This window comes from Diceros bicornis, chromosome 6, assembly GCF_020826845.1.
Source record: "Diceros bicornis minor isolate mBicDic1 chromosome 6, mDicBic1.mat.cur, whole genome shotgun sequence".
Taxonomy (NCBI): Eukaryota; Metazoa; Chordata; class Mammalia; order Perissodactyla; family Rhinocerotidae; genus Diceros; species Diceros bicornis.
This window is the reverse complement of record NC_080745.1, coordinates 86,604,009-86,627,303: the sequence shown is the minus strand read 5'-3', so window position 1 is coordinate 86,627,303 and position 23,295 is coordinate 86,604,009. Positions and strand designations below refer to the sequence as shown.

Below are 23,295 nucleotides of genomic sequence, written 5' to 3'. Positions count from 1 at the left end.
CACTAATTCATTCCAAAACTTTCTAATAAACTTGGAAATCTCCTCTGAATATCCCCATAATATCAACAATTCACTCTTTCATTTTCTTCCTGGAGATGTCCCTCCTGGACCCATCTGGCGTCTGTGGCACCTGAATTTGTTTGGTCTCCAAGCCTATTGCATAGCTCTTGTGCCTTCACCATTCCCATTGGAAGTCTCTTCTCCTCTCTCCAGAATTGTAGTCTGTGTTTCTTAGATCATGTGTCTCTGTTTTTCCCTTTGTTTTGGTGGTACATATCTTCTGGAAATGGAGGTTGGGAAGTAAAATTCTGGATTCCTTGAATGTCTGAAAATGCATTTTTGTTCACCTCACCCTTGATTAGTAGTTTGGAAATAATTTTCCCTAAGAATTTATAACAGCTTTATTGAGATATAATTCCCATACCATATAATTCACCCATTTAAAGTGTGCAATTTATTGGTTTTTAACATATTTACAGAGTTGTGTTATCATCATAACATCAATTTTAGAATATTTTCATCATCCCCGAAAGAAACCCCGTACTTGTTATCCCTCAAAATTTGGGAACATTTTTCCATTATCTTTTTGTCTTCAGTGTTATAGAGATCTGAGGACATTCATACTTATAAACTTTTGAATTATTTTTCCTCCATAAAGTTTTAGGGTTTTTTCTCTATGCCTTGTGGTAAAAATTGCTCAGTGTTGTGCCTTGTTGTAGTTGGCACCTGATGTGACCTTGAAATATGGAAACTCATATTTTTCAGTTCTGGGAAATTCTACATCATCATCATCATCGTTATTATTACTATTATTATTCTTACCTCCACTATCTCTGGCCAACTTTTTTGAAGTTATTATTATTTGTGTGCTGAATCTCTTATATTAATTTTTTTCTTTCTGGCTTAAAATGAAATGCTAACCCACCCTCACCTCATTACTTCCTGTTCATCCTCCATAATCTCAGCTCAGGAACACCTTCCCCATCCAGTCCTAGACTAAGTCAGCGCCGACACCAACTATTCATAAGCTCTCTGTATTTCTCCTTTGAACAATATCACAATTGCAGTTCAATAATTAATTGCATAACTAGTTATGTAATCTGTCTTCCCCACTAGACTGTAAGCTCCCTGAGACCAGGGCCTGAGTTTGCGTTGAGATTCACTCTGCCCCAGTGCTTGGCACACCCCATCTACTTGGTACTGACAAGTATTTGGTGAACGAGTGAACAAATGTGGTCTATGCTAGTATGAGCAGGGTTTGAGCTGAGGTTGGCACCGTCTATAAAAGACACGTTTTGGTAAGCAAAGGACCAGTGTTAATCTTGTCCAGGGGCTGTCTAAAACATTTGAGAGCAAATTGTCTTCAAATACTTTGGACAAAACAATTTCTCTTCACTGAATAGCTGTTTATTGCTTGTGGCCGTCAGACAGCTGGGCCACGTTCTGTGAAGTCGCTTCAGCCACCACCTTCTTTGTTGGTCACCTGTCTGTTTCTGAGTCCTTCCTATTATTTGGGCAAATAAACAAGAACATGTTGCGGAAGCTTGTATTATCTAATCCATCCCAGAATTTAAAATGTCATTAAGTCCCTGAAAACTCTATGTCTTAGCTTCCTTAATAATAAATTGCCGATGACATTTATCCCTTCTTCAAAATAGTTTTGAACAAATCAAATGGAGAATTACCATTTGTTTTTGAATTGTTTGGAGTGGGCTTTCTCAACCTCCGCACTGTTGGCATCTTGAGCTGGGTAACTCTTTGCTGCGGGAGTCTGTCCTGTGCCTTTTAGGATGTCTGGCAGCACCCCTGGCCTCTGGTGGGTACTAGAGCACTCTACTTAGCATCCTACCCTCTCCTCAAGTAATAATAATCAGAAATGTCTCCAGACATTGCCAAATGTCCCTTGGGGGGAAAAATCACCCCCGGTTGAGAACTGTCACTGTCCATGCAGACATGGGGTCTCTTTCCAGTCAAATACGATTGGTAGTGCTGCCCGGGGCCTTTTGGCATCCCACAGAGCCCTGGGAATACACTCCTGTGCTTGGTGGAGTGCCCCGAGGAGCATATGAGCCTTGGGCTGGAGTTGAAAGAGTTTGCAGAAGTCTCCAGCGGCCGATACGATGACCTACTTGTTCTTGCCAGTTGGGCTCACGACGGGTGAAAAACAGAGCGCTCCTCTTTCCGGGGCACAGCTTCTAACGTTGTGTAGAAGGAGCCAAATGTTCTGAGAAACACCAGGAAACTTCAGTTATGGTGAGTGGACCATGAAGTCGGACATTGATTTGTCAGTTGGGAAGGAATTTCTTTAATGTTTATTTGAACTCGAGTGTCCACTGTGGGAGAGAGACTAGTGTTTTGGGGCAGGCAGAGTGACTTAGATTTCTTTGGCTGTGGTTTTCTGGCCCTAAGCTTCTCATTTATTGAATGGAATTAGGGAACCATTGTTTTATCCTGTTGGGACTGAGGTGGTAGGACGTATCTGGACCCACAAGCCTGGAGAAGAAGAGAAAGTATTTAGAATGAGTCTAAAAGTGAAGCTAGAATCTGAATGGGATTCTTGTGGTAGGCAGGTGTCCTCCCATAAGAAGTCCACATTCTAATCCCTGGAACCTGGAATATGGTACCCCACATGGCAGAAGAGACTTTGCAGATGTGATGAAGTTAAGGACTTTGAGATGGGGAGAGGATCCTGGACTATCCAAGTGAGCCCCGTTTAATTACATGGGTTAAAAAGGGAGAACTTTTTCCAGCTGTGGTCAGAGGGAGACATGCCTACTGAATAATGGTCAGAGAGATGCAACATCGCTGGCTTTGAAGATGGAGAAAAGGGACCACCAGCCAAGGAATGTGGGTGGCCTCTAGAAGCTGGAAAAGGCAAGGAAACAGATTCCTCCCTAGAGCCTCCAGAAAGACACCAGCCCTGCTGACACCTTGACCTTAGCCCGGTGAGACTTCTATCCTACAGAACCGTAAGATAATACATTTGTGTTGTTTTAAGCCACTAAATTTGTGGTAATTTCTTATAGCAGCCGTAAGAAACTCATATAGCTCTCAAAGTCTTTAGAGGTCAAAACAAGAGTCCAGTGAGCATAAAGCCCAAAGCAGGGACACTGAGGAGCGGACACCTGGAATGAGTGCTGATCTCATTCCACATGGTAAGCCTAGGCCTACCAGACGTGTGTGTGTGGGTGGGCGCATGCATGTTTGTGCTGGCTGGAATAAAGGCTTGCAGGCTGGAGACATGGCCTGCTCTGAGCAGAAACTAAAAATCCAGGCTGCTTGGAAGGCTGTATATCCTATTACTTACAGCACCACCGTCCACACATATCTATTCCAATTTTGTGCTTACATATTCCTTGTCTGGTCTTATTATTTTTATCAGGAGTTTTGAAAGAGGATAGGATTATGTTTGTGGTACATCTGCTGTGTTCCTGAGTACCAGAGTTGATGCATATATGTATTTATCTCTTCATCTTCACAAATGGCGGTGGTTAGGGTGCAGTAATAATGCTGATCTGTACTCTGCACTCGGTTTTGCTGGAAAGCACAGTGAAAGTTGTTGGGAGGGATTTGAGAGACCAGGCTTCCCTGATTCTTTTGGTTCTTTTTCAATATCCCCATTGTAATGGTAGCGATCTCTGTTTCCTAATCCACAAGCTTTCCTCAAGCTGCAGTGGGGAATTGGGCTGCTGCTGTCCAGCAGGGCACTTGATTATCTGGCCCCCAGCAGGCTCAGGTTGCTTGGTGGGGCCAATAGGGCTTCCTACTAATACATGCCCTTGCCTCGCTGTTCCTTACCTGTTCCCAAGTGTATCAACCTGGACCAGAGATTGTCTTCTCTTATGATAAATGTCTTATTGAAGCCACAGGATGTAGCTAACCCACCATAGTATCCTAATCTTTGCTATGTTGTCCTAGCCTCATTGGACCTATGGACCGAGTCACAAAATACTGCTGGCAACCATTTAATTGCTTTGCTCCTTCAGAACAACAATTGCCAGCTTCCCAGTCTGGGCTCATATTCTCTGTCTTGCTCAGACTTAGCGAGTTCCACATTTGAGGATCACTGAACTTTCAGTGACAGTTTTTGAACAGGACTTCCTTGGGGTGGAAATTATCAAAGCCTGCCTTGAAGCACTCTGGGTGCCAGGGAGCTTAAGAGCAGGAATGGAGCTGGAGCCCAAGGTCCGAGCAGTGTTGAGGCTCTGTCTGAGGGTCTCTCCTTTGAGCTTTTCTGTGCTTATGGCTCACTCTTCTCTCTCGGTAGACTGGCCTCTGTTTCTCCAGCCACATTACGGGGAATGGGACTGCTCTCGGCACCCAAGGTTTATGACTTACAATTGGTCTCAAATCCAAAATCCAAAGAATCCAAAAGCATGTATTGGCCCAGCTTGGGTCAAGGATCTAGTGTAGGCAAATCAACTGTGATCACATCATCAAGGCACTGTGACTGACCTAGTGCTCACCTTTAGGCCATTCGGCTGTGGCCAGGGTGCAGGGTCATGCTGCCTAAAACATCTGCTCCTGGGGTAATCATGTAGAAGGATATAGATGGAAAGGTAACTCCCAAAACTAATAGGGCTGAACTCACAAAACAATGTGTCCAGATAGATATAATTAAAGCAGGTTGTATCTGCTGGGCCACTATCATTTTTGGCACACCTTCAAATATTTGAGGTTCTCATCTCTATTTATTGAAAACAACTGATGTTACATGATATTCATTAGAGAAGTTAATTAAGATCTAGATTTCATGTTTATGTTTTTAATGTTCAATTTCTTAAGACTGAAAATTATTTTATGATCATGTATCAGCCTGTGTTTGTGCGTGTAAAAAGGGAGATTATTTGCAAGTGATTGAGAAGGGCTGATTATAGGTTTAAGATATAAGCATTTTTGACTGATAACAATTACTACTCATCACATGCAGCTCCAGAGAACGTGCTTAAATACCTCAAGATTGGTGGTTGGTGATCTGGGGATACTGAAACCCTGTACCTAGAGCCTAGAGAAAAGAGGAGTATGATGAAGACCAAAGAATGGGAAACTGGAGTGTCTGGGTATGAAGAAACAGGGATAACAGTGATCTGCCCCTTTCCTCCTACCAACCCAGCTGACGTCCTTAATGAGAAACTTGGCTTGTTCTCCTTAAAGACAGATCACGCGTGTGGAAGCATTTTGTAAACTGAAGCGCCATATGATTTATTATTAGGAAATGTTCGTATGGTTGCTCTTTCAAAGAAGGAAAAATTATGTATTTATAAGAAATTATAAGGGCAAAGATTTTATATATTTTTTAAAATGTGTCTTTAAGAGATGAATCTGGCATCTTTACATACAACCCTTCACAAGAAATGATTGTAACACTTTCCTGTACAGAAGCCTACTGTACAACATTCAAATAAAAACTTTATCTTTCTCATGATGTAATATTTGATGGATTCAAAAAAATGGATGTAGTATATACGTAAGGTATTAGGCATAAAGTAAAACCAACACTCGTGAACTTACTATGCAACTGAAGAGCTAGAACATTGCCAATACTGTTGAAATTTTCTCTGCTCTTTCCTGATCCCACCAAGTGCTTCCTCCCAGAAGTGGAACCATTCTCCTTACTAGGAGTTTATTATTTCCTTGCCTTTTGAAAACAGTCTTATCATGTATGTATCACACATACAAAAAATATTATTTATCTTGTTTTGAGCTTTATAAGAATGACTTTTGACTGTATACAGCTTTGGAAACATCTTTTTCTGCTCAGCATTATGCTTCAGAGGATCATTTGTGTTGTTGCCTCTGGTTGTAGTCTGTTCGTTTGTGCTGCTATTTAACCTTGTGAACATGCCACCATTTATCCACTCTTTCTTGTTGAGGACTGGATGGCTCCCTTTTTGAGTTTTCATTATTTTATTTTATTATAATATTTTTGCTCTTAAAAATAATGCTGCAATTAACATCCTTGTATATGTCTCCTGGGGCACATGTAGAAGGGAATCTCCATGATATATATGTAGGAATAGAATGGGTGAATTGGGGGGTATGCAGATGTTGAGTTTAACCAGATAATGACAAATTGTTTTCCAGAGTGCTTGTCCAAGCGCCCTCTCTTTCTCCTGTAGTGTTTTAGAATTCTTGTTGCTCCACATCCTCAGCAACATTTGGTATTGCCATTTTCCTTAATTTTTGGTATAAAGAAGGTAAAGCAATATCTTTGTTATAGTCCTAACTAGCATTTCCCTAACCACTGATAGGGGTGAACTTCTTTTCCTATGTTTACTTGCCATTTATGGTACCTTTACTGTGAAATACTTGTCATGTTTCTCCATGTTTATATTGTGTTTTTTTCCTTTATCTCATTGATTTATAGAAATTTAAAAATACATTCTGAATAGTAACTCTTTTGTTAACTAAATGTACTCAAAATATATTCTCCCAGCTTAAGGTTTCTCTTACTGGTTTCCTTATGGTGTCTTTTGAAAAGCAAAAGATTTTAATTTTAATGTAGCTCAATTTATTCATCTTTTCTGGTTAGACTGATTGTGTCTTATATACACAATCCTTCCTTCTCCATGGTTATGAAGCAATTCTCCTATATGTTCTTTATTTTTTTTTAAGTTTTAAGTTTCAGGTCTCACATTTAATTAGTTAATCCATTCAGTAATGATTTTGTGTAAAAGATGTGAAATATAGAATCCAATTTCAATTTCCTTTTTATTAATATCCAGTTGCCTTGAAACCATTTATTTAAGTTTATTTATTTCTCATCAATATGCAAGACATCTCTGTCAAGTTTATATGCATGCATGGGTCTATTTCTGGGCTCTCAATTTTATTCCATTCATAAATTTGTCCATTTGTCCATCATTATCACAATGTCTTAATTACTAAAGCTTTAAAATAAGTCCTAATATCTTGATAGGGCAGTACCTCCCAACTGTTTCTTTTTCTCATAAAATATCTTGATGATTTTCTTCTGTATAAATTTTAGTATCAGTTTGTCAAGTTTCTTTAATATGCTATTGGAAGTTTTGGTGAGAATTAACATGTTTACAATATTTTTTTATCCATGAATATGGTACAGATCTCCACTTATTTATGTCTTTTAAAGTGTCTTTCAGTAAGGCTTTCTCCATAAACATCTTACACATCTTTTTTCCATTTTATTTCTAAGTACCTTATTTTTGGTTGCTGGTGTATAGAATTGTAATTAATTTTTGTGTAGTAGCCTTATGTGCAGTCATCTTGCTGAACTCTCTTATCAAGCCTAATAATTTTTCTAGTTTCTTTTGAGTTTTCTTTGTAGACAATTAAGTTCTTTGTGATCTAAATTTGTTGCTTTTTGTTTCTGCTGCTTCTTTCTCATGGAGAATGTTTTCTTGTGTGTTTATGATTTTTTTAAATCGTGAGCTCCTATGTAATTGAACTTAGGGAAACCCCTGAAAGCCTAATTGAAGACTCTTTTCTTTAGAGAGGATGTGTGTGTGCTTCTTTTGGGAGCCAAGTGGACGCTACTGTTCTGAAACTATTTCAGCCCCCTTTGAGGGTGCAGGAAAAGGTCCCGAGTTCAAGTTCTCTACCTTTTAATGGTCCCAGGCTTAGTGTTTTGATCCCAGCACCATTATCTGCATTTTTCCCTAAGGCAACTCTAACTCTGCCTCTTTTGTTTACTTATTCTTCATTTTCTTTTTCAGTTCATGGCCCTTTTTCTCCCTTGGAGATTTCCTTTACTTGCTTGCAATCCCACTGATGCTTTAAAATGTACATTTGTTTTAGCGTAACCAAGATCTAGTTGTACTATAGTAGAAGGCTCTGGAGCATTTAGACTGCTACTTTGTTGGTGATGGACAGTCTTGGTTTTTATTTAAACCAAATTAACATCATGTAGTAAAATATCTAAATGTGTTCCAATTTTTTTTTGTATCCCACCTTCTCTGGTTTTCTGATCTGAAGGAAGACTGAATTGGTAGGAAGTGTGGTAATCTTATACAAGGATAGGGTTTTTTTTTTTTTTTTTTGGTTTGGCTTTTATTTTTGTTTTTGTTTTAAGTGAGGGAGCTGGCTGGAACTCAGAGGAGAGTCAGCATGGCCTCTCTCTTTCTGCAGTCAGGAAGTCTTTGACACAAACACTTCTCTACTTGGGCTGCGTTGCTTTGAGTTGAAACCTCCAGTCACAGAGAACTAAATGTCAAGGTGGTTTTGTGATGTGGAAAAATCTCTCTGAGGGAAGTGGAAAAAAGCCATAAAAGTGCTGTGAATTTCAAATCTTCCCTGAGGACTAGGAGACCAGGAAATATGGACATTCTAGCTCCAATTTGTGAAGCTGGCTCTCTAATAACAATGGATATGCCTGTCAAGAAAGAATAAAATATGCAGCTTTTAGGTTAGATAAGGAGTGTGTTTCATTCACTAACCTGCCCCCTGCCTCCTTTGTTCCTCTGAGCCTCAGACCCTTTCTCTGTCCTCCTACAACGTCCTGCACTTGCCTCATCACAGCCCTTAATCACATTCTCCTGAAATTTTGAGTTTACTTCCCCATCTTCCTCGTTAACCTGTAAAAACCTTGAGTAAAGAGATCATATCTAATTTACCTTTGTATTCTCAGAGCCTGGCATGATATTTGTAATTTAGTTGCTGCAGGTTTAGGAGCAGGACTTAACACATTCTATGTTGCTTTAATCTTTCAGACACAATTCAGTCCTACCACAGCATTACTGATTGGCAAATATGTCTTCTATCACCCTGGATTATCAACCTTCTTAATTTTAATTAAGATTTAATTAATTAATTTATGGCTGCCACAAATTGTTACCATTACGAGGGCACAAACAGTTAAGCTTGAAGATCAGTTGCTCCCTAGAAGTGTCTGGAAGGAACATCTGAATTATGTTTACAGTTCAACTGGTTATCCTGTATGTTGGTTTAGCTTTTGACAGGTTATTAATTATGATAGTATTATTCTTACTAAGAGCTCAAATTTGTGGAGCAATTACTATGTTCCAGGCACTATGCTCAGACTCTCCATGCATTACCTCACTCAATCCTCATTCACTGTGCAAAAATGTAGAATTGTTACCTTGTCTTACAGCTGGAGCTCAGAGGTCACATGACCCTCACACAGGTCACAGCTAGTAAATAGAAGAACTAGGATTTCGGTTTGGGCTTCTTGACCTCAAAGCCTGAGATCTTAACTAGTACACTATAGCGTGTCTCAATTTATAAATTAATATATGACCTGCTTGTAGGTATACTTATTATTTTCACAAACATCAGGCAGGTTGGCAAGTTTATATAGTTAGTAAACCACAATGCTGGATTTAAGGTAAAATAGTTAGCGCTCATTTCTTTACTCATACTCTCATTGTACGTTTGCTAAATGCAACAATAGTAGTTTCAAAATGTGTGTGTATGTGTATAAATAAAACAATGCCTCAGAAGCCAATGGAATCAAAATTTTAAAGTACTGAAAGAAAGTAAATGTCAAGCTAGAATTCACAGCAAAAATATTCAAAATTGACTATGAAATAAAACCATATTCAGACCATAAAAACTGAAAAAGTTTATTGCCAGCGTACTTGTTTTAAAAGAAATATCAAAGGGAGTTCTTCAAGTGGAAAGAAAATGATCCCAGAAGGAAATATGGAAATGCAAAACTAAAGGAAGGGTACCAGAAAGGGTATATAAGTAGGTTTATAAGTATTAACTGTACAAAACAATAATAGTAATGTCTTATGAAATTTAAGATATATACAGAATTAAAAATGAATTCCAAAATAATGCAAAAGAAAGAGGTAAATGGACTTAAAGTGTTGTGTGGTTCTAATATTATCAAGGAAGTGGTAGAAATTATAATTTGAATAAGACTAGTAACTCAAGGATGCATGTTGTAATCTTTAAGGTAATTATGTAAAGAATAGTGTGAGTGTATAACTAGTCAGTTAATAAAGAGGAAAAGAATAATAAGAATATTTGATTATCAAATAAAGTGCAAAAAAAAAGAGAAAAAAGGAAAACAAAACAGATGGGTCAAATAGAAAACAAATGGTAAGATGGTGGATATAAATCCAATATAGCAGTAATTTCATTACATTTAAATGAACTATATTCTCCATTAGAAGAATAATAATATCAGACTGTACTTAAGAAAAAACCACAGAAAACTGAACTGTATGCTATTTAAAAGAGACACACTTTATTTTTTTTTATTTTTTTATTTTTGTGAGGAAGATCGGCCCTGAGCTAACATCTGCCAATCCTCCTCTTTTTGCTGAGGAAGACTGGCCCTGGGCTAACATCCATGCCCATCTTCCTCTAGTTTATATGGGACGCCGCCACAGCATGGCTTGCCAAGCGGTGCGTCGGTGCACGCCCGGGATGCGAACCAGCGAACCCTGGGCCACCACAGTGGAGCACGTGCACTTAATCACTTGTGCCACCGGGCTGGCCCTGAGACACACTTTAAATTTAAGGAGCTAGAAGGTAAAAATAAAAGGATGGAAAGAGATGTATCATATAAATCCTAACCAAAACAAAGCAGGATTAGCTATTCTAATATCAGATAAAGTTGACTTTAAGTCAAGAAGCATTGATAGAAATAAAGAGGGACTTTTTATAATCAAAAAAGACTCAATCTACCAGTAATATATAACAGTCTTAAATCTGTATGCACTCAATAATGTAGATTAATAATATATATAGCAAAGACTGAGAGAACTGTAAGGGGAGACAGATAAATTCACAATCCAATTGGTGTTCTTTTACACATCTCTTTCTATAACTGATAGAATAAGCAGACCAAAAAATCATTAAGGATACAAAAGATCTGAGCAACACAATTAATACATTTGATTAAAATTATGTGTGTGGAACATTGCACACAACAATTACAGAGCCGACGTTGTTTTCAAGTGCACATGGAACATTAGCCAAAAGTGACTATATGCTGAGCCACAAAAGAAATCTCAACAAATGTCAAGGGATTGATGTGATTCAAAGTATATTCTCTGTCTACAATGGAATTAAACTAGAAATCAGTAATAAAAAGATAACCAGAAAATCTCCAGTACCTGGAAATTTAAAATTGTACCCCTAAATAGTCCATGATAAAAGAAGAAGCACAATAGGAATTAATATTTTGAACCAAATGGTAATGAAGATATGACATATCAAAATTATAGCATGTAGCTAAAGCAGTGCTCAGAGGGAACTTTATAACCTTAAATGCATATGTCAGAAAAGAAGAAAGACTGAAAATCAGTGATCTCAAGAAACTGTACAGAAAGAACAGCAAATTAAACCTGAAGAATGTACCAAGAAGAAAATAATAAAGATAATAGTAGAAATTAATGAAATATTTGTTTTAGCCTTAGGAAATTGCTGATATTCAACCATTTTGACCTATAAAAATGGTAGCTTCGTATGGGTCAATCTAATAGGAAACAACAGAGAGAGTAAACAAAGCCAGAAGTTGATTCTTTGAAAGATTAATAAAATTAACAAACTCATGGCTGATCAGGAAAAGAGGAAAAATATCAACTACCAATATCAAGATTGGAAAACATAGGAGAATATCTTTATGATCTTGGAGTAGGCAAAAATTTATTGAAAAAAGGCACAAATACTGGAAACTGTAAAGAAAAAGATGATTAACTGGACTGTATAAAGATTAAGAAATTCTCTTCATCTAAAGATACCACAAAGAGAATGAAAAGGAAGACACAAACTGGAGAAGATATTAGCAATACATATATTCAGCAAAAAAACTCATGAGTGTAAATAGATACAATTAATTTGAATAACTACTACAGCTGAATGTATGTATATCCTATGTTTTCTTCTAAAGGCTTTATTGCTTTACCTTTCACATTGAGATCTGCACTCCATCTGGAGTTGATTATGGCATGGTGTGAGGTAGGGATCAAGATACACTGTTTTCTATATGGGTTTCCAATTGACCCAGAACCATTTATATTATTTTCCTATTGCACATTAGTGACACATTTGCTATAAATCAGTTTTTTTTCCTATTTGTTTGCTTATATTTTAATCAACTATGAGTTCATTCTTTGTCACATAACAAGAGAGTCTGGATGCTTGCAGCTGCTGGCACTTATTCAGCTGGTTGACTGTGCCAGTGCCCACATCAGTAGACATTCATTCTTCGTACTTGTTATCTCAGAGTTCTAAGAAGACGTCCTTATATGTTTTCATTTTTGCTTGTCTCAAAGTTCTAAGAAAACATCAAGGTATATTCATTTTTCATACTTATGATCTTTGAGTTGTCAGATAGTTGCTGCAGCTCCATAGCAGGTCCACATTCAGAAAATACTGAATAAAGTCTTTCAGCTTCTATCAAACCACTTTCTAATGTTACAGCAGGAGAATGTGCAACTCCTCTTGTTGGACTTTTTTGTTCACGTTATAAAAGCTTTCGGTTCTTGAAATGAGTCAGTACATACAAGCTCTGGAGCCACTGCAGGAGCTCCCCGCATGTTCCACAGTGTGTGCCCTGGGGCCCCTCACCGCAGGGGCTTGGCCACACTCTACTATGGGTTTTTTGTAGACATTTTTCTTCAGATTAATGAATTCCTCTTTATTTCTAGTTTAGTGAGTTTTTTAATTTTTAAACACAAATGACTATAGAATTTTTTCAAATGCCTTTTTTGCATCTATCAGAGGGATCATATGATTTTTCTCCTTAGTTCTGTTTATGTGATGAATTATATTGAATGGTTACAGTTGTGGCTAAACCACTCATATTCCTGGAATAAATCCCCTTTGGTGGTGATGTATTATCCTGTTTACTTATTGCTGGATTCAATTTGGTAATATCCTGCCTAGGGTTTTTTGTATCTATGCTCATGAAATAAATTTGACTGTAATTTTGCTTTTTGTAATGTCCTCATCAGATTTTGATATCAAGGATATGCCAAACTCATAATGGAAAATGCTTTCCCTTTTCCATTTTCTGGATTTAAAAAAAAAGTGCCATTTCTTTCTTAAATGTTTAGAAGAACTCAATCAAACTTTCTGTTGCCCTGCCCCTCACTCTGGCCTCCAGGAGCGTGTCAGCTTCCTTTCGTGTCTTCCAAAGTACCATGGCCTCTCCCTCTTCCGTCTATGAGATGCATATACTCCAGTGGGGAATAAAGACACCATCAGATAATTCTAGAAAGGAGTATAAAATTACAAATGGAACTAAACGATGAAAGGAACATATAAGAAAAGAAACTGGCTAGATTGGAGGTTTAGGATGGGCTTTTCTGATGAGACTTGAGGTCTGAATAATTTAGAGGCAGACAGGGGACAGGAGAGGAGGAGGAGTCCAGATAGATGGAACATTATGTGCAAAGGCCCTGAGGCATGAGAGTATAATTGGTGTGAGGAATTGAAAGAAAGAGCACAGAAAACAAGAGGTAAGCAAGGGTCTTGTAGAACATGATGTAGATTTTGGTCTTAATACTAGGATAAGAGTGGTAGTTTAAGTAGGCGGTGACATGATAATATTTCATTAGAAAAGTAAACCTCTGATTGCGGGATAGATTTGGGGGCAGTTTAAATGCCAGGAGACCAATTGGAGGCAACTGTAACAGTCTTGTCCCAAGAGAAGGGGCTGGGATGGTGGCGGTGAGGATGGAGAGAGCTGGATAGATTCTGGAAAGATGTGGGAGGTAAAATTGACAGAACTTGGTGATGGATTCAATATAGGAGAGGGAGGGAAAGTGGGGTGCCAAGGGTGACTCTGGGGTTTTGCCCCCCATGGGGAGATAGCAGTACCTTTTCTGGGGCAGGGACTCTGTTAGACCCAGGTTGGTTGGTTTGACATGGTTGGTTTGGGTCAAGTTAAATGTGATGTGTTAAGAGGAAATTGGCAGAAGGATGTGACGTAGGGCTGCAGTTCAGAAGAGAGGTCTGAGCCGTGTAAACGCTTAATTACTATTCAAACATAAGTAGTTGATTTGTCTATATATATTTTTTTAAGTTTGAGAAATCATTGCTTGGCTTTCATTTCCTTTTCTCTCTTTCCTTTTCTTTGGAGAACTTATTTTCATTTTTCTTTCTGCCCCTCTCTTATTGTTTGTGTGCCTCTTTTGACTGAGAGGTTTCCTAAACTCATCACCTCTGTATCTGTGGGAGACAGCCCTCACCTCTGCAGACTGCCTTGCCAGATCACCCTGGGGCACATCAGCTGAAAACAGACGGCAAAAGGAGCAGCAGTCACAAGTCATTTGGAAATTATTTGAGTGTGGGAAACAAGTTGCTATTTTGGGTGAGGATAATTTTCCAGTGCAGAGGACATGAGCTGTCGCTGGGGTGCCTTTCAGAAGGCGTGCTTAATGCGTCTGCGTCTGCCGGCGTGGGCTCCGGCCTGGAACCCTCGAGGGGAATGTGTTGTGTGCTAGATTCTGGCTTCCAGCAGGTATTCAGACAAAGCTGGTGGGGAGGAGAGAGGAGAAGAGAGAAGGTTTGAGGGGAGGTTTAGTTTCCAAGCACTTATGAAAGCCCCTAAGAATAATTGTCACAACATCAGTCAGATGAACCAGAATGAATAGAACCAGCTGTTCTTTCAAACAAATTTTACTAGACAGTATTGATTCAGACTAGAAACTCAGAACCTTATTGGGTTATATCTGGATCCTGAGTCCAAAGAGATTTCACAGTAGGAAAAGAGGGATTCCAAATGCTTCAGCTGGCAGAACGTCCTAAAAGATTAGTAAATGGGTGCTTTGTTCCAGTATTTTAAAAATCAAGAAAAAAGATGCTCAGGAAGACTTTTCTGTATTGCTTAACAAATAATGTCATAAAAAACCGAGGCAGAGGGAAAAAATGTGTTTTCCACATGAAAGTTGTATTTTTGCCAAGCCTATCAAATTGACCTCCACTCTGGGAAGTCAAATTATGGTCGTTTTACCCTGGGTAGTTTCTGTGCAGTAGGACGTGATGACAGGGGTCTGGCTTGGGCCCCAGCTATCACTGGATGGTTGCTGGGGGTGGGGGATTGTCTGCTTGGCTCTAACGGCCAAGGAGAAACCCAGTGTCTCTTAAAGACTCAAGCTGTTATTTTTGTGGTTGGTGGGATCTAGTTTATTATGGTCCCAAATCAGTTTTCCAATTGAAATTTCTAGACCAACTTGCAGCTTTTACTGAGATTATTTTTCCATGTGAGACTCCATTAAGCTACTACTGTGTGTGATATAAATGTTCAATATAAACAAATATGTAGTATTTGTATATCTTTATGTGTGTGACCAATATTAAGTGCTTATTACCGGCCAGGCATTGTCCTGTGTTTAAGGGGTATTAAACCATCGAGCGCTCATGTTAGTCTTTTAAGCTTGGTACTTCTATGATTCACATTTTACGGATGGATAAACTGTGGCATAGGTGGGTCACTTACCTGGCCAGGGTCACGGTGAGCAGTGGGGCCGGGGTGTCCCAGTGCTGTCTGCCTCTGGTGCCTACTCTCCTTATTGCTACACCCCTACGGGGAAGAGGTGAACATTTTAAAGTGTGACATTTTATTTTCTCTTAGGAGTGACTGGGTGACCTCCTATAAGGTCATGGTGAGCAATGACAGCCATACATGGGTCACTGTTAAGAATGGATCTGGAGACATGGTGAGTCTCTTCCCTCTGACCTTGGTCCCTGGCTCTGTGGGGCTCTGCATAGCGAGGTGGTGTATGCCCAGTCAGTGTTTGCACCTGGAGGTTTGCTGATTGTGTGTCAACTCAAGCCACTCACAGAATCTGATGGATAATGGCCACCCCTTCCACGCCCTGAGGCTCAGCACCAAGTGGCCCACGTTTAGGGCGAATGTAAAATTCAGAGCTGCTGAGCTGCAGCCTCTTCCACAATTCTCAGATCAGCCTGGAAGATACGTGGCACATAGTGTGTGCTGGGGCCCTCACAGCTGTTCACTTACAAGAGTCTCCTGACTTTCTTTAATGGCCGTGATCTTTCAGCTCCCTGACTTGCTCCAGGTTAGCCCATTCTGGTCACGTGACGCTCTTCCTCAGGTTCTCAAGTGCGTCTTCCTAACGTTGTGTCCAGTGTCTTACACAGTCTGACTGCAGCCTCTGTTTTCAACCTTCTTTCTCATCCTTCCCTTGCTGCCTGCACCCCCCCCCACCCCGCACCCCCACTCCTGTGTTCCAGGTAAAGTGAGCCAGTCGCTCTTCTCCCTCGGAATCCCATCTCTGGGCTTCTCCATGCATTGCTGTTCCTTTTCTCTAGAATCCCTCCCATCCCTACACATCTCAATTGTTTTCCTTCAAGGCCCATTCAAACAGCACCTCCTCCCCGAAGCTTTGCCTGGTCCTTTCCTTCTGCAATCCCAGAGCTCTGTGGCTGTCTCTTTGCCATGGCACTAACAGATTTCACCTATGATATCTAAGTATTACCCTCCTCCTCCCGCATCTCAGTGGATAGGGGCTTCCTGAGGGCAAGGGCCAGGCCGGATTCGTTTCTCTTGCCCCCTCAATGCCAAGCGTGCATTAGGTGTTCCTCAGTAACATCTTATGGGATGAGTGAATTACTGACTCTTGTCCCTGGATAATCAAGCTCTAAAAGATTCTCTTTTTTTTCCCCTTGTGGATAAATAGATATTTGAAGGAAACAGTGAAAAGGAGATCCCTGTTCTCAACGAGCTGCCCATCCCCATGGTGGCCCGCTACATCCGCATCAACCCACAGTCCTGGTTCGATAACGGGAGCATCTGCATGAGGATGGAGATCCTTGGCTGTCCATTGCCGGGTGAGTTTGCCCTTCTGTTCTTCCTGCTGGGTAGGAGTGCTGATGGAGAACAGGTGGCTCGCCAAGGTGAATAAAAATAAACCAAGCAATGTTTTTCTCATGTAAAAAAAAAAATACCATGTCTGTTGTAGAATATTTAGAAAACATAGGTAAGAAGAAAAGAAAATAAATGAAAATCTCCCATAATCCCACCCAGAAACACCATGAATGTTTGGGATATCAAGTAAGATGCCAACTGTGGTTTTGCCTAGTGGGATTTTCAGATGATGCATGTTTCAAGGTTGAAAATTCACCTAACACTGCCCCTCAGAAGTGAGCAAAAGAAATTACATAAAATTTTTTTGGTAACATGTTTAATTGTCCTTGAGCGCTCCCGCTACACTGGGTAGAGGAGAGGATAGAAGTTAATTTTAAACTTGATTTCCGTAGTCTCTTCCTGGTTAAGTAGCTTCACTTGGATGCCTGTGTCTTTGGGTAAATGCTTGTTTCTTTAGGTTGTATTCTCCTTGTCCTGTTTTCACTAGATGGTATCTGAGTGTGACCTCAGGGTGGCAGGAAGAAGGGGGCCTGAATTCACATGTGCCGTCTGGATCCTTGCTGGTGTCCGGACAGGCTGGTGTCGTCTGGCTCATGGCTGGCTGTCTGGCCTTTCCATGTTTATGCATTTGTGCCCATATGGAACCTATAGGCGGTATCCTCTTCATCCTGACCAGACATCTCCAGGGAAGGAAGCTGGCCCCCAGAACATTCCTAAAGCCCTTCATTAGGGCCTGTAGGAACTTCCACATTGCTGTCCACCCACAGTCAGGCCATAGGGAGCAAGGCCTGCAGCCTTGGGCTCCTCTATCTAGTACTTTCTCCTCCAGTTAGGCCTTACCATTCTGGTCCAGTGTGAGATTCAGGCCTCACCACCACTGCCCGGGGGAAGGGTACCAGCACCTCTGATGTTCTCAGGTGCTGCTGTCTCCATCATGTTATTTCTGTAACCATATCACCCCCACCATGAATTTATATTTACTTTGTTTCCAAAGCATATTTAATGTCATTTATTGCTTTCCTCTCAATCCCGTAATATCTATGATCTTGCTTTGCCAACTGTGAATTTTTAGAACACAAATTCTGTATTGGTAAGAAAGGTGGGTCTATCTACTTACCTACTTACCCTCACACTAGACAGGTTCTTTGTGATATATCTGTACTTACTCGATTGCAAAACTTTTCTCGTGGCATTAAAACTATTAGAGACTGTCTGTCTTGTGGATGCCTTTATCCTAGTCCATGGACAAAATCCCATGTTTTTAATCTGCCTCTTATAGTTGGAAGTTCAGTTGTTTCCAATATTTTGATTCTATAAAGAAGCCCAGAGTGAACTTCTTTGTTCCTATGTCATTGTGTGTGTCCATGATTATTGCTTAAATTATAGGATTATTGCTTAAATTAGATTGTGATAAATGGGATTACTGCTGCAAAAAGTGTGTGTGTTTTCGAGGCTGCCCCAAAGGGAATGTTGAAGGCCTGCCTGACTTTGGATCTGGGCCTCCTTGTGTGGCTAGTGAGTCCTGGAATTGCAATCACAGGTCCTGCCCATGGCCGTCCAGGGCCTGCTGGGCCCTCCTCAGCACAGGTCTGCAGCCACAGACGCAGGCGGCCCTCTTAAGCGAGGCCCTCTTTGTGTCAGGCCAGGAGGCCTGCTCTCCTGCGTCGCTCAGCACAGCCTTGGTCTGCTTGCTCTAGAGAGCAGGTTCATGGTTTCTCTCTGTGGGAAGGAATTCATCTGTTGTTGGTAAAGGGCAAAGGGCAGCCTGTGAGTGTCTCATGAAATAAATATTTCCCTGTGAAGTTATTCTTGGTGTGTCTGTGTTTGAAGATAGGTCCCGGAGGCAATTTAAATACCAAGACAGAGTTGCATTGTGAAATCTGGGTGGGTTTCAAGTATGGACTCAGAATGGTTCTATTTTCCAACCCCAAATATTAAATAGGGTCGTTTTCCTTTTAGAAGTTACTCAGCAGTCTCCCCAGAGGGGAGCTGGTGTTTGTGCATGCCACCTGGTGGTGGTCACATCTGAGGCCCAGGGCAGCACAAGGGCCCCCAAGTCCATGTGGCTATCAGTGAACCTTGCTCACTAAGCTGTTGTCGGCACAATGCCTTTGTGCAAGTTGGTGAGGCCAAAGGCAGAGATGACCCAACCAACTCGGCTGCTCAAACCCAACGTGACCTCATGGTCTAAACGCAGCCACCCATAGTCTATTTCTCCTGGAGCTCTTGTTTATGAAAAATTCATTTACCTTCACTTCTGCTTCTCTTTGTTCTGTCCTTACTATCTTCCTGTGAACTCTCGGGTGAGGGCAGAGGAAGGTGGTGATTCTTTTTAAGACTTCATGCATAATGTCTCCAGAAATTTTTGAACTGGAAAATGAATTACCCTATGTCATGGTCTATTCATAGGATTTCTAAACCTCAAAAGTAAAAGATAATGGGGAGGGTTATTTATGCGTTCAGTTTTGTAAGATGAAAAAGTTCTAGAGATCTGTTTTACAACAATGTGCATATACTTAATACTACTCAACTGTACTCTCAAAAATGGTTCAGATGGTAAATTTTATGTGTATTTTACCCCAATTAAAAATTTTAAAATTCAAAAAATTATTTTATGATTGTTTATTGTTTTAAAAGTAAAGGAAAGTCCTCTTCTCCAAATTTGAATGGACTCGTCCATTTTGGACTAAAGATCTACACTTAGAAGCTGAGGAGAGCATCTTAAGATAAATGTTTAACCAGGAAGAGTTCGGGTTAAGATGCAGGCCCGCTGACTTTAGGATCACAGCATTGGTGGTTTTCTGGCATTTTCCTGTTGCAGACACCCCTGCAGTGTGCGCTGCCTGGTTCTGAAAGGGCCCCGTGAACTCTGCACATGATTTCCCCACAGGGGCAGGGCTGTGCCCAGGGTGCTGGGAAATGACCTTTGGGGCGGGGGATGATGGTGCTTGAGCCCCGATGCTGCTCGGCAACCTCTGCTGTGAACGTGAGACCTAGACGTTGTGAAGACTAAGCACAATCAGGTGGTAGAGCATCAGCGGGTGCTAAGTGAAGAACAGGTGCCATTTTCCCCAATCTCCTGCCTTGCTTCTTTCACTGCCCTTGGTTTGACCATTTGATTCTGTGGTTCACTCATTTTTAATGTCACCAGACCCCGTGGATGGTGGCTGGATGAGAGAGATGTTTCATTTCTTCTCATCCTGGTTTTGCTTTGTCCTCTCTGCGTAGAGTAAAGGCCACCCGGCTGCTCTTGTGACTTGGTGATGGGACTAAACCTCTACTTTTCCAGAAACCAGAACGCCTCCCTCTCAAGTCTCCCCTTGTGCAAAGGACTCTAAGATTTGAGGATGAGAAGGCAGGTCACATGGGGAACCAAAGATTTCTCTCCTGTCTCATCTCAAACTCCTTTCCTGGGTTTGGCTACACAGCAGGAAGCCACCACTGTACAGAAGTAGCTCAGTTCACCAAGGTGGGTGGTCCTGTCCCAGAGGGCCTTTATACAGGGCGTGCCATGACTGACTGCACTGTGTAGAACAGTGCCCCCCCAAATTCCTGTCCACCTGGAACTTCAGAATGGGACCTTATTTGGAAATATGTTCTTTACAGATGTGATTAGTTAAGATGAGGTCATACTGGATTAGGATGGGCCCTAAATCCAATGACTGGTGTCCTTAAGAAAACAGAAAACAGAGACACAGAGACACACAGGGAGAAGACCATGTGATGACAAAGGCCGAGATTAGAGTGATGTGGCCACAAGCCAAGGATTGCTGCTAACCACCAGAAGCTGGAAGATGCATGGAAGGATCCTCCCCTGCAGCCGTCAGAGGGAGCATGGCCCTGCTGACACCTTGATCTCAGACTTCTATCCCTCGGAACTGTGAGAGAATACGTTTCTGTTGTTTCAAGCTACCTACTCTGTGATATTGTGTTATGGCAGCCCTGGGAAACTAGCACACTAACAGACCCAAAGCTGGTGTAATGTTCCCTAATTATCCTCAATCCTGACGGTGTGGTTTTCGTTTACCACCCCCTCCACCCTCCCCTCCATTCTGCCATGGTTATAGGGTAATGGCATTACAGCATAAAGTGGGCCCCTCTCAGAGGTCTCCTGGGCCCTAGAAAGTGTTATCTTTTTCATAACTAGCCTTTCCTAAATAACTTGGTTGGAATATCCATCTATCCATTCATTCATTCCTCGCTCATTCATTCATATATCAAGCACTTTCAGAGCACCTGTCCTGAGGCAGTGCCCAAGGATTCTGAGAGAAGATGGACACGGCTGCTGCTCCCCGAGCTCTCACAGTGTAGTGAGAGAGACATGTTGGGCATCTTTTCCCCCGTGAATCCCTCTCAATTCGGGGGATCCATCCTTGCTGGCTGCAGCCTGTCCTCCTTGCCCAGAGAGCAGCTCACCCTTATTGAGTTTAAATAGACGTGTGATTCGTCTTGTTGGTCCAACTGCCCGATGTTGATTATCTTGGGAAGCTGTTAAAACAGCAACACTCTTGAAAACTGTCTTTCCTGACAGTTCCTCCTGTCAATCAGGCTGCAAATTGGCCCTGTGACTGTCTGGAGAGGCAGCATCAGCCAAGAAGTCAGAAGGTTTTCTGGCCTTCTGAGAGCAGCAGAGTGAAGACCGTGTGCAGTAAGGGTTATATGAAATGGCGGCGTAAGGACTGAGGGGCTGCTCCCACATAGAACTGTGGGATTGATGCTTTCACTGACGGTAATGACCTAGGATCAAAGCGGGCTCTGCCTGGGGCCCACTTCTCCGTTCCTCTTGGAACGACTCTGTCATGAGAACAGTCAGATGGGGCCTAGAAAAATGTGACTTCTTTTCATCAGGGAGCCAGCTCTTTGCAGGAGTTTGGTGCTCAGTTCGCACATGGTACCAGGTCATCTGTGCTCAGGGTCTGTGCTGAGGGTATTGGGCTTAGGGAGGTCACAAGGCCACAGTGGCAGGCATTTCCTTGGGTGAGAGACTGGCCTCATGGCAGGTAAAGAAGATCTGCATGGCTGTGCGCTTCTGGCGTCTTCCTTAGTCCTCAGAGAGCATTTCGAGGCCAGCAATTCTTTTTTTTTTTTAGTTGAAGTGAAACGCACATAACATACAATTAACTGTTTTAAAGCGTATAGTTCAGTGGTATTTAGTATATTCACAAGGTTGTGCACGTACCAGCTCTCTCTAGTTTCAGAACTTGGTCATTGCCCCATAAAAACACCCTGTGCCCATTGAGTCATCATTGCCTAATCCGGCTCCACCGTCCCCTGGTAACCCCTACTCTGCTCTGTCGCTATGGATTTGCCTCTTCTGGATAAAGAATATCAAAAGAATCACGAGCCCAGTGATTCTTGATTGCAGATGAGCTCCCCTTCCAACGAAGAGAGCCTTTCTTCTCCCAGCTGAGCACCCGTACCTTTCAAGCAAGACCCCAACTGCAAAAGCAGCAAACAGCCAAGCAGAGCAGTCCAGGAATCTTGGTATTCCCTTGGGATTTCCAGTAATAGGGTTTAGTCTGAGATTATTACTGTTCTTATAAAAATAGTCCTGTGGAGTGATCTGGTGCTTGATTTGAGATGGGCGCAGTGGGTGTCCACCACGGTGAGGGGGCAGGAATGTTCAGGGCATGTAGCATGCATATTCCTAGGGCTGCCTAACAACGTACCAGAAACTGGGTAGCTTAGAATAACAGAAAGTTATCATCTCACCATTCTGCAGGCTAGAACTCCCAGATCAAGGTGTCAGCAGGGCTGGTTCCTTCTGAGGCTGTGAGGGAGAATTTGTTATGTGTCTCTCCCCTGGTTTCCGGTGGTTTGCTGGCAATCTTTGGTGTTTCTTGGCTTATAGAGGCATCACCCCAGTCTCTGCCTTCATGTTCACATGGCCTTCTCCCTGCAGGCTTATCTCTGTGTTCACATGTCCCCTTTTTATAGACACCAGTCATAATGAAATAGGACCCACTCTAATAACCTCATTTTAACATGATTCTCTCTGTAAAAACCCTCTTTGCAAATAAGGTCACATTCTGAGGTACTGGGGGTTAGGACTCCAACATATGTTTCTTTGGCAGGAAACAATTCAACCCAAAACAGGCATAATCAGTAGATCAGTTTGAACAGAGAAGGATTTTGAGTAGTTGAATAAGGGAAGTGAGGCTGGGAGGATGGTTTGAAGGCTCCATGTGCCCCACCTGGAGTTTGTCTATCCCCGTACGTGAGGCGTTCCAGAAGGAATCAGCTGGTTTTCAGAACATATGATGTATAAAACCAACCACATGAAAGGAAGTTGGAGACTGACTCTCTGAAGCTCCATCTGTGAGGATAAAGGCCTTGCAGACTGAATCAGTCAGGACTATTTCAAATGTCAGAAGTCCTACTCAAATTAGCTGAAGGGAGGAACAAAAGGGAAAATTTTGGCTCACGTAAATGAAAATTCTAGGAGTAGATCTCACTCTGGCTTCAGGCAAGAATAGTTCTACTCTCTCAGGGCCTTCCTGGTGCAGTCA

The 23,295-nt window shown here is 41.5% G+C and overlaps 1 protein-coding gene across 1 annotated transcript in view; it reads left to right on the top strand.

Annotated features, from left to right (window-relative positions):
- Positions 1-23,295, top strand: part of CPXM2 (carboxypeptidase X, M14 family member 2) — a 129,727-nt gene that overhangs the window by 72,369 nt on the left and 34,063 nt on the right. Inside the window, exons 5-6 of the mRNA XM_058544208.1 lie at positions 15,530-15,614; positions 16,599-16,749. Of these exons, the coding sequence (XP_058400191.1) occupies positions 15,530-15,614; positions 16,599-16,749 (236 nt within the window). The remainder of the gene's footprint in view (positions 1-15,529; positions 15,615-16,598; positions 16,750-23,295) is intronic.